Raw genomic sequence first — 10,221 nt, 5'->3', positions numbered from 1 at the left:
TCAGACGAAAACTCAAAAAAAAAAAAAAAGGCAAAAATATGGCATTGAGAGGAGTGGCCGCAGTTTCTGCTTATTGTTGCAAGAGAACACAATCATACCCATATCTCCTTTCATTTCCTCATTCTTTCACACCCAATTCCCATCAAAGAATCTCACCATTTATTCCCGTAATACATAATTTACCTGGTAACTACTCTTTTATTATTTTTTCTCTAAATATTTTTCTGCAATTTTCCGAAGTACCCAAGTCATATTTTGGTGAATATGATCAAGTTTGTGTTTCAATTTATTCATTTCTCTATTTAGTTTTTTGCAGAACCCAAGTTTGGAATTCGTGCAGTGAGTGATCAGGCCGTTGTAATTCCGAAGAAAGAAGATGAATCATCATCATCACCATCACCACCACCGGAGAATTGGAAGATCAAAATGCTCTATGATGGAGATTGCCCACTTTGCATGCACGAGGTTAAATATTATTATACCTTCAAAGTTTCAAAGACACCATTTATTATTATTATTATTATTTTTTATTATTATTATTTTTGCAATTTTAAGGCTTTATATTACATGTTATGTGTCGTCAGGTAAACATGCTTAGAGAGAGGAATAAACAATATGGAACCATCAAGTTTGTGGACATTAGCTCAGAGGATTACTCCCCCAAGGAGAATCAAGGGCTAGACTTTGAAACTGTGAGTTACCAATTATGCACTATTGTTGAGATTTATCAATGAATTTGTCAATAGAAGACACAATTTTTAAGAAAAAAAAAATGTTGAAAAAAATGTTTGCTCTACATATTTTGTGAATTTGTACATATCGATGTTCATGAAAACAAAGACTTCTTTTTTACTCTTTCCATTTACCAATTGTTGATTAATTATAGATAACATGGCCAAATGGAAAGTAGAAATGTACACAAAATGGAGAGAAATTCCAGCATTTTCTTTCACTTTACCATTTTTTACTTCATTATAGTAACTTTTTTTTTTCTTTTTTCAATTTAAGGTTATGGGAAGAATTCATGCAATTCTTGATGATGGAACTGTAGTCACTGACGTTGAAGTAAGGCTCATTAAACTTTAAACTTAATAATTTTGTGTCTATATATTATGTTGTAACTCTTTCTCTTGTGCATTAGTAAGAAGGACCAACTTTAAGTTAATAAAAACTTCTGCAGGCATTTAGAAAGCTATATGAACAAGTTGGGCTTGGATGGGTTTATGCCATAACCAAATATGAACCTGTAAGTTCCTTTTGTTCGTTATAATACATTATTGGTTTTACAAACAAAATTTTGTTTTATCTCTGGTTCATCTTTGTTTTGTAGTTGACATAAAATTATTTTTTCTCAGATTGCGAAAATAGCTGATGCTGTATACAGTGTTTGGGCTAAATACCGTCTTCCAATCACAGGTAAAGTCACATTTGTGGGAAATGCATTGCACTATAATAGTTGAGTATAGTTATGCCTTCTTTGCTTCTTGTTAAGAAATAGATGTCCTAATCATTTACAACAAGAGGAATAAAATATAAAAAGAGAAGAAAAAAAAACACAGGATTTACATTGGTAACTACATCCATTTTCAGCCGTTGCATAATTTCATTATAATAAAGGAGAAGATTACAAGAGAATCACATACCTCATGCCACTCAGACTTTGTGTTTTTCTCTGAAGCGCCCCCAATATAAATAGAAGTAGGAAAACGGATAATACATGTGTGATATATATGGACCAGATTTAGTAAGTTCAAACTATCATTTTGTTTTTCTCTTTTAAATTAGCTCAGCCGTATGTTTATCCTTTAGCAAGTGAAGATCTTAAAAAGTACTTTTGCACATCAAGTCCTTTGGATTATAATTGTATGACCCAAATTCTCTGATTTGAGTTTAGGCCGACCGCCTCTAGAAGAGATAATGGAAACACGACGAAAGAACAAGGTAGGCATATCAAATTCAAGATCGCCTTAATTTTTCTCTCTTTGATCATGATTGCATGACAAGAGCACAAGATGGTTCTCATTCTTATTGATTTAGAAAACATGAACAATTCAGAGCTAATACAAGCTCGGCTTTCTTTTTCATTTTACAGAGTGAAGTATGTAAGGACAGCAACTCTTGCAACATGTGAGCTCATATGATATGATACCATACAAAGGCATGGAACTTTTCTTTTGGCTTTAGTAGTACTTTTTGGGCCAATACACACTTGCGAATTCTTTCCATACCATTCATTATTACAGGAATGTAAATGTGACTCCAAGCTTATAACATTCATTTTAATTTCAGATAGTATAAGTTTGTTCAGTTGATTAGTTCGATGGGAGATATGAAATTTAGTGAAAAATAAAGTAATAGCAAAAAGGCGCAGTATTGGGACATTTGTCCTATATATGGAAATAGAAATCGGCTCGATCCCTACTTGGAGTAGCGCTTTTTTTTGTTGCCATTTGAGATTGGAATATATAAAATAGTTTGTGCCCATCCAAAAGGCTAGCAAAACCTCAGCCCTCAACCTTCATTTTTCTTCCCTTTCAGCAACTCCACAAAGCTATCAACAATCCTATCTGAGCTTCCACCAATACTAACAGCCTTCTTTGCAGCCACTCTCCATTTCAATGCATTCCTTCTTATCTCTCCACTTCTCTCTCCTTCCATCACTGCCCTCACACTCATCGCAATCGCTTCCCGCCCCACAATCCCTTCTTCATTCCTCCCGGCTCTCACTCCCACCCCCCACACCTCCTCCACAAACTTGGAATTCATCGGCTGGTCACTCCACTGCGGCACTGCGACCATCGGGACACCGAGGCTCAGCCCCTCCAGCGTCGAGTTCCATCCACAGTGCGTCACAAAGCAACCGACAGCTTGGTGGGACAGAACCTCTAGCTGGTCACACCATGTCACCACCATTCCTGCCTCTCCTAGTGAATTCAAGAACCCATTTGGGAGTTTGTTCTTAGGCTCTTTTATGACCCAAAGGAAATGCTTCTCACTTGCTTTTAGACCCCATGCTATTTCTTCAACTTGTTTGTGTGAAATGTCAGCCATGCTTCCAAACGACACATAAATGACAGAGTTTGGTGGTTTTGTGCTCAACCATGTCATGTGCTGGTCGCTTGTTAGCTTCCATAGACTGGCTCCATAAGATGTGTCTCCTTCTATTTGTTGGTCTAGGTAGGCTGATGGCACCATTGGACCCACCATTTGTAGGGGCCAGAGTCCTTGCATGGCTTTCACTAGCTGTCCAACATAATAAGTAATGAGAAACGAAATATAACTACACGTGTGTGTGTATGCCTTGGAATTGTCTTTAAGTCTAGTATCCGAATCAGTCAGACATATTTTTTTTCTTATACATGTATAACATTGTTTATAGGCGTGTCTAACACTCAATTTGTTTAATGTAATATTAATATAGCCTAATGTAACTTTGAGCGTTACACGCCCAATGTAATTTTGAGTGTCACACGAACATACGAAAAAAGTTACATGTATGAATGAATGATGTTGCACGTACATATAAAAAAAAAATTACATTTGCACGTACATATAAAAAAAATTACATTTGTCTGACTGTACGGCAGCTGGACTTAAAACTTTGCCTCTATATATATTCTAATTTTTGGCATTTTTTCAAAAGTAAATTGACACAAATAAAACTATACTTTTTGGTAGCTTAATCCTCAATCTAGAATCTTTTTTGTTCCCCAGTTTCATTGTCACATTGGTTATTACTTTCTATCTAATTATTTCTCCTAGATTTCACTTATAACAAATAGCTTTAGTGCTCTAGATTGGATAGTTTTGTCCTGTTATAAATACCTACTTTCCATCAGCAGTTTTAGGCTGTATTAGACGGTAAATATAGTTGATAAAATCACAGTAGTATATCGGCCTTAGAGAGAAAATGAGAGATCCAAATGTGTTAGTGTTTTACGAGATAATTTTATATTTCTATTTTCATATTAAGTGCATGGGTTTTTTTTTTTTTTCCCCTCCCAAATTATATCAGTATTCATCGATTAGGGTGCTTTATAATATTTTATTTAATTCAGGGTTTTGTGATAGTTAAAAATTCAGGAGGTAGCAATTCAATCAAAATTCATAGGACAAAAACGTCCTTATGTTAAATAGAACTGTGAAGGATAAAACTCACCATCAAACTAAAAATATTAACTTCCACACAAAAAAAAAAGAAATTAAATCAAACGATCTTATATATAATCGATTCAATCAAAGCGTATTATGTGATGGATTTTGTCGGTTTAGTTTAGTCAATTTGAATTTTAAAAGTCAAACAATTTACGATTCGAGTAATTTTATAAAAAAAGCTGTTAGCTAGACATAAAAGTTACCTATGCTCAACACAAACAATTTTAAAGTGAATTTTATGTAATAAAAAAAGTTAAATTTAAATTTTTATAAGATAAAATATTATAAAAAAAATTTGAGTTATGATTCGAGTTGTAAAAAAATGTTAATAAAAAAAGTTAAATTTAAAATTTTATGAGATAAAACACTATAAAAAAAAATTTGAATTATGATTCGAGTTGTAAAAAGAACATGTGATCAATTACCTCACCCTCCAATTCTTCAAAACTGTTGCAGAAAACCCAATCATTTTCTTCTAATCTCTTGAACTTTTCCATGATCAAAGCTAAATAAGGAGATTGAGCAATTTCCCCATTAAGAAAACTAGGCATCTCATTAACCCCAAGTGGAGGAACACCAGGCACCACCAAAACTGACCCTTTTTCTCTCTCCAAATCCAAGCCACCTCTATCTACACGCCAATACAAGGAACAACAAGAAGCCGAGTTGGTCATAAAAGCGGCACAGAGAACACCATGTGCTCTGGCCACATCAAGAGCCCAAGGAAGCAGCGAGTCATAAACGACACTGTTTACTGGCGATGTTGTGTTGTTCGACTTTACTATCAGATCTTCCAAGGACTTTGATCCGACGGCTCTGAATGACTCCAAGTAGGCCTCCAGGCTCGGGGCTTGTGAGAATCCGCTTTCGTCGTATCCGTCCGATATGGGCTCGATTTGTAAAGAGGTTGTGGTGGTGGTGGTGATAGATTTCAGAGTGTAGGGAGTGGTGGCTAGAGTTGTCTTGAGGCCTTTGGAGGCCAACCGTTTGGCGAATTGGAGGAGTGGGTTTATGTGGCCTTGTGCTGGGTATGTGACAACAAGTACATGGCCTTGTTTTTGGCTCTTCATTTTTTTTTTTCTTTTTTGGTAGTTGTTGTTTAGTTCAAGTGAATGGATGAAAGGAGATTTATCGATATATATAGGCCCAAGTCAAGTGCATGCAATGAAGTTTCATCGAAATATGGGGATAAACATAGAAAAGTCGTTTGACAATTCACACCAGTGTCCAATGAAAATATGCAAGCATATGTTGGAATTTTAAGATGTTATTATTGTCATTGTCAAATTTCAACCACTTTATATAATTTTTCTTTTCAAAGCTAACCGACCCTAAAGAGAAGCGAGCGAGAGAGAGAAAATGAGCGTTCTGGTCAGAGCCTCATCAACGCCTCCAGGTACGTTACCAGGCTCCCAACCTTGTATTTTTGTCCAGGGGCTCGCAACAATGAGGCCGACATGGTAGTGGGGGCAGTGTTGTGCACCAACGCGAGCCGAGTGTCCAATGAGAAAATTTGAGTGTATGAGTAAGAATTTTAAGGGGTTATTTACAAAAGTGGCAACTGAGGATATGCATTTGTCTCTATTTGGCTCCTCACATTCACTTTTAAAGGTCTAGCTACCGAGTTTCTAAAACATACAGTTATGATAAACTGTCTACTTTTCAAACAAAATGTAGCACAAAAATGATAAGACGAGTTTTAATAGGGATAAGATGGCCACAATAAAATGTAGATATAAGAATTACTCGAGAAAGAAAACGAACATCATCAACACCTTCACTTCTAAATTCAAAGGAGTTTTTCCAGCTCTGGCGACAATCATATAGCTAAGACACACTAATGAACTAACCAGACATATTTACGTCTTATAAATCTTCAACTTGTTTTCACATCCACCCCCGCACCGAAAATCTAAAATCCAGGCAACGTTAAAGCTTTAAACTTTCGCAACATAGCTTCTTTTCAGATTCACCATTACTAAGCACCGCTTGAGCACACTGACTAGTCTCTTTTGTTGTTCTTGCTGTATTTTTCATCTTCTATGAACCTTTACATTGGCAATGGCAACAACTGCAGCATACCAGAAAGTTTCGAGAGGGAAGCTTGACCGATGTGTTCGGACTTCGGAGTTGCGGATTAGGGAATTAGTGAGACTTGGCCTGGAAAATTCAAACTCTGATCATACCTGAGATCCATATTGAGAATAACCCACTTAATAACAATTAAAAAACAACTCCAACCCATATGCATATAGCTAAATTCTCTATTGTTAACAAATTCCCATTGTACAAAAGTCCATTTAAATAGCATATACTTTTTATACTTGAGATAAGAAAACCATCACCTAGAACTTCTGTTTTTCACTTGCAGGGGATTTTAAACTCTGATACCTTGTGGTCGAGTCAGGTATAGAATAAACGCGAGTTTATGCATGCAACCACAGAACCATCACCTAAACTTATATCTAAGAGATGTAAGCATGGTTTAACATGATGAACTGCACATATTGTAAATCAAAGTAACCATTGTCTATTTCACATTTCGCAATGTTGTTCTATCTATTCAACCCAAAATGTGATTCTTCTCTCTCTGCACACACACATACGCATACATAGATATACATATATATATATATATATGTATGTATGTATCTATATGTTACAAGACAATCCCGATACACAAGCAAATTAACCAGAAGCTACTGCAAATGAAGACCACAAGACCAACAATATTCTAGACTTAATCAAATGCAAGAAAATCAAAAACCAAAAATCAACCATCCACAAGCATTCTAAATTGCCCAATATATTCATCACAAAATCCGATTTTTTTTTCTTTTTTTTTAACAATAAACAGAAAAATTCTACAATTAACATTCAATTTCGATCAAATTTTGCAACCTATCTCATCTTCGTCAGCTACACTTCGAGATTCTATCCAAAGAGCCGAAAACGCTTTCTAGGGTTACGTCCTCGACGATGACGACCTTGTCTCTGGATTTGGATCCGGAGCCAATGGAAACCTGCCTTCTCTTCACCCCTAAGACGGAGCTGAGATAGTCGATAAGAGCGGCGTTGGCCTCGCCGTCCTTGGGCGGCGCGTCGATCTGCACGCCCAAGGCGTTGTCGGAGAAGTCAGTGACGGAGGCGATTTTGGAGCCAGGCTTGGCGTGGACGGTGATCGCCACCGAGGAGGGAGAGACGGCGCGGATGCACGACGGGAACTTGGGATTCCGATCGGACTGAGTCGACTCGGTTGGGTTGGCCTTGGCCTTCGTCTTCCCCTTCTTCACCGGTGGCATTTCAATGGACGTCGGATGATCAGTTTTTTGTTCTACCTCCAACTTTCAACTTTACTGCGAGAAAAGCTTGCTTTTTTTTTTTTTGTCTTTTTCTTCCCTGGCCCCTAGATTCTTTTTTGTCACTTTACCAGTACGTTTCCAAGCCTTCAACGACATGTCGTTTGGTGACATAGTTAGTTAAATATAAGATGTCAATGGGACGGGTCGCGTTTTCAAGCCTCAAACAAAACGCGAATAAAAATGAATTTTTTTAATTAAAATCTTATGGACTAATATAGTTTTTTAATTAAAAAGTATTAATTAAATGTAAAGAATAAAAAATAAAAAATTAATATACTTTAAAAAGTATTTATCTTTTTTTTAAATAAATAATAAAAAATCATCGACAACAGAAAAGAGAATTTTCATTGGTTGTCCATAACTGCTAAATAGATAGACTGACGAAGTTTTAAGTTGACTACCGAGTGTTAGAATTCTCTTTTCATTAAAAATAAAAACCATAAAAAATCTTAATTTAGTAACGAATTTGGTGAATTTAAGAACGATTATTTTAATGTTGAATGGAAAACTGTATATTCTACGCTTATTACGTGTATCACCATTTAAATATATATAGTTAGAAAAATCAAAATAAGATACATTTTACACTTTTACCTCCTACCAACCAAAATGATAAGTAGACGACAAACTTTTAAATGGAAAACATGTCGTTTTGAAAAAAAACGACAAACAGTTTGTCAATTTCCAACTGAAACCAAAACTAACCAGAAAATTTCAAAGGCAAAAGGACACATCATTTTGAGACGACAAAAGAAAAATATTGTTTATAATGCCTCTACAAAATTCTATCAAACCCACTTTTACAAAAAGAGGAAAAAAAAACAAAAAACAAAAGGAACCCCTGTAAAAGGACAAATTTATTGAACAAATGATTTATTGCTTCATACAAAATTATGATCCGCCATGTAAGCTACTGAACATATTCAGCACCTCACTCTGCTTCATGTTTAAGCATCAACCATATCCAGAAACCAGCTTATGTAAAAAAAACATTTATCTAGATATTTACAACTTAAACATGGAAGTGAAAAGGAGTTTTTTTTTCTAGATGTGGCCAGTGGCCACCATTAAAGCCAAGACACGCTAATGAACTAACCAGATGTATTTACACCTTATGAATATCCAACTTGTTTTCACTTCTATAACCTGTGCGCGAAAATCTAAATCCGGGCAGCACTCGAACACTATTTGCAACCATAAGAAGGCTTTTCTCACGCCCCATGACTCAAAATCTTTGGATTTTCCCAACTTGTCTTTTTCGATTCATCATTATGAAGAACCACTTGAGCACACTGGCTAGCTTTTTCCATCTTCTCTGAGCAATGGCACCAGCCGTGGTGCGCATGAAGCCGTCCACAGCACTCTGTAAATCAGCTGGTGATTCTAAACTGATGTTCTGCGACTGAAGATCGGTGTCGAAAAACTGCAGATGATCCTCGTCACAGAAAGCTTGCACGATGGGCTCCGAGTCACAGATGAGAGAATTGGTGACTTGACCTGGGAAATTCAGAGTCTGATCATACCTAAGATCCATAGTGTCAATGGTGTGTAAGGCGTAATCATCTAAGCCGCTGGTCCCACCGACAGAAAATATAGACGAAATGATATCTGGGGAAGATGCGGTTGATTGAGCATATTCAAATGCACCAATCTTGTGTGAAGCCAAATACTTGCTCCCAGTAGAGCTTTCTGTCTTTGGTGAGCCCGAGGAGTAAAGCACGTTTGTGAGGTGGGGTGAGCCACCCGTAAGAGAGGCATCATCGTCGAAAATTATGACTTCCCCCCAGTGTTCAAATGCAGATATTAACATGCTGTGGGCGTCAGCCTAAACGAGAGATTTGATTGTAAGGAACCAGAATATTTGACAAACAAAAGAAAGAAAGATCTAAGTCGAGGAATGCTATACCCTATCAGTTTCAGATAGCTTATCAATGGGAGTGAATTGGCCTTCTGAAAGCAGTCCCATTACTTGTCCTACAACATTGAAGACAACCCCAGTTTTCTGCTGTGAATTGGAAGGGCAGTACAAGTACGTCCTCTTGTCAAGTACACATGTCCGAGCATGCTCCACCGCGACTTCCCACATCTTAGCTGACATACCCGTCCCAAGGATCTGCATATGCCAATGAACAAGTTTTTAATTGATAAGTTCTCATACGAAGTGCACCACCATCCAGGCATGAAAAACTCATCTTAAGCAGTTTGAAAAGTGGTCTAACATGTTTGTGAAAATCTTATAGTTGGGGTTTACATGCATGGATGAAACATTAATGTTACTTTAAGGATAATTAAAGCAAACGATTTGTTCCTCTATACTAGAATACAGATTTGACACCTCTCTGAAGATGGAGCATTTTTTTAAGGTAAAAGATTGAGGTGACAAAAGTTAGTAATTACATTTCGGAGTCTTGGAGGATCCACAAAGAGTAAGGTAAGGAAATCCTTCACAGTACAGATGCTTTCCCGGCTTAGACGCTTATGGAAGGCTCCATCTTTGCCTATCTTTTCTAGTCTCCATACTTCATCAGATAGGGAAGGAGGATGGTGCTTCTTGTACACTGTGCAATGAGAACCAAATAGTATAATGAGTAATCATTTAATCCACTCATGAGTACTTTTTGAGTTAACGGATCTACGTTAAAACATCATGTAATGAAAAGATATACGAAGAACGATTATTTAGGACCAAGAAACAAGAGGGAAA

General features: G+C 36.7%; 4 protein-coding genes across 5 annotated transcripts in view; 1 reads left to right on the top strand and 3 right to left on the bottom strand.

Annotated features, from left to right (window-relative positions):
- Positions 1-2,170, top strand: part of LOC21389847 (uncharacterized protein At5g50100, chloroplastic) — a 2,392-nt gene extending 222 nt beyond the window's left edge. The window contains exons 2-9 of the mRNA XM_010092750.2: positions 1-186; positions 317-465; positions 585-692; positions 1,009-1,065; positions 1,181-1,246; positions 1,356-1,416; positions 1,895-1,941; positions 2,093-2,170. Of these exons, the coding sequence (XP_010091052.2) occupies positions 39-186; positions 317-465; positions 585-692; positions 1,009-1,065; positions 1,181-1,246; positions 1,356-1,416; positions 1,895-1,941; positions 2,093-2,131 (675 nt within the window). The 5' untranslated portion in view covers positions 1-38 and the 3' untranslated portion in view covers positions 2,132-2,170. The remainder of the gene's footprint in view (positions 187-316; positions 466-584; positions 693-1,008; positions 1,066-1,180; positions 1,247-1,355; positions 1,417-1,894; positions 1,942-2,092) is intronic.
- A 318-nt stretch (positions 2,171-2,488) lies between these two features.
- Positions 2,489-5,296, bottom strand: LOC21389846 (UDP-glycosyltransferase 74B1). Its single transcript, XM_010092749.2, has 2 exons — positions 4,581-5,296; positions 2,489-3,243 (listed from the first exon to the last, which is right to left on the bottom strand). Exons 1-2 carry the CDS (start codon positions 5,223-5,225, stop codon positions 2,512-2,514), a joined length of 1,377 nt encoding a protein of 458 aa, XP_010091051.1. The 5' UTR covers positions 5,226-5,296; the 3' UTR covers positions 2,489-2,511.
- A 556-nt stretch (positions 5,297-5,852) lies between these two features.
- LOC21389845 (UPF0235 protein C15orf40 homolog) lies at positions 5,853-7,522 on the bottom strand. Of its 2 annotated transcripts, none has more exons than XM_010092748.2 (2): positions 7,057-7,522; positions 5,853-6,341 (listed from the first exon to the last, which is right to left on the bottom strand). In XM_010092748.2, exon 1 carries the CDS (start codon positions 7,455-7,457, stop codon positions 7,071-7,073), a length of 387 nt encoding a protein of 128 aa, XP_010091050.1. In that variant the 5' UTR covers positions 7,458-7,522; the 3' UTR covers positions 5,853-6,341; positions 7,057-7,070. The 2 variants fall into 2 exon arrangements, with proteins under 2 accessions (XP_010091050.1, XP_024017887.1); XM_024162119.1 differs by having other exon boundaries at positions 5,853-6,315.
- An 837-nt stretch (positions 7,523-8,359) lies between these two features.
- Positions 8,360-10,221, bottom strand: part of LOC21389844 (calmodulin-binding protein 60 A) — a 5,136-nt gene continuing 3,274 nt past the window's right edge. The window contains exons 5-7 of the mRNA XM_010092747.2: positions 9,915-10,075; positions 9,424-9,630; positions 8,360-9,342 (exon numbers count right to left, since the gene is read on the bottom strand). Coding sequence (XP_010091049.1) covers positions 8,743-9,342; positions 9,424-9,630; positions 9,915-10,075 — 968 coding nt within the window. The 3' untranslated portion in view covers positions 8,360-8,742. The remainder of the gene's footprint in view (positions 9,343-9,423; positions 9,631-9,914; positions 10,076-10,221) is intronic.

Source organism: Morus notabilis, unplaced genomic scaffold (assembly GCF_000414095.1).
Source record: "Morus notabilis unplaced genomic scaffold, ASM41409v2 Scaffold778, whole genome shotgun sequence".
NCBI classification, from domain to species: domain Eukaryota; kingdom Viridiplantae; phylum Streptophyta; class Magnoliopsida; order Rosales; family Moraceae; genus Morus; species Morus notabilis.
Note: the sequence above shows the minus strand (reverse complement) of the source record. Positions and strands in the feature narration are given on the sequence as shown.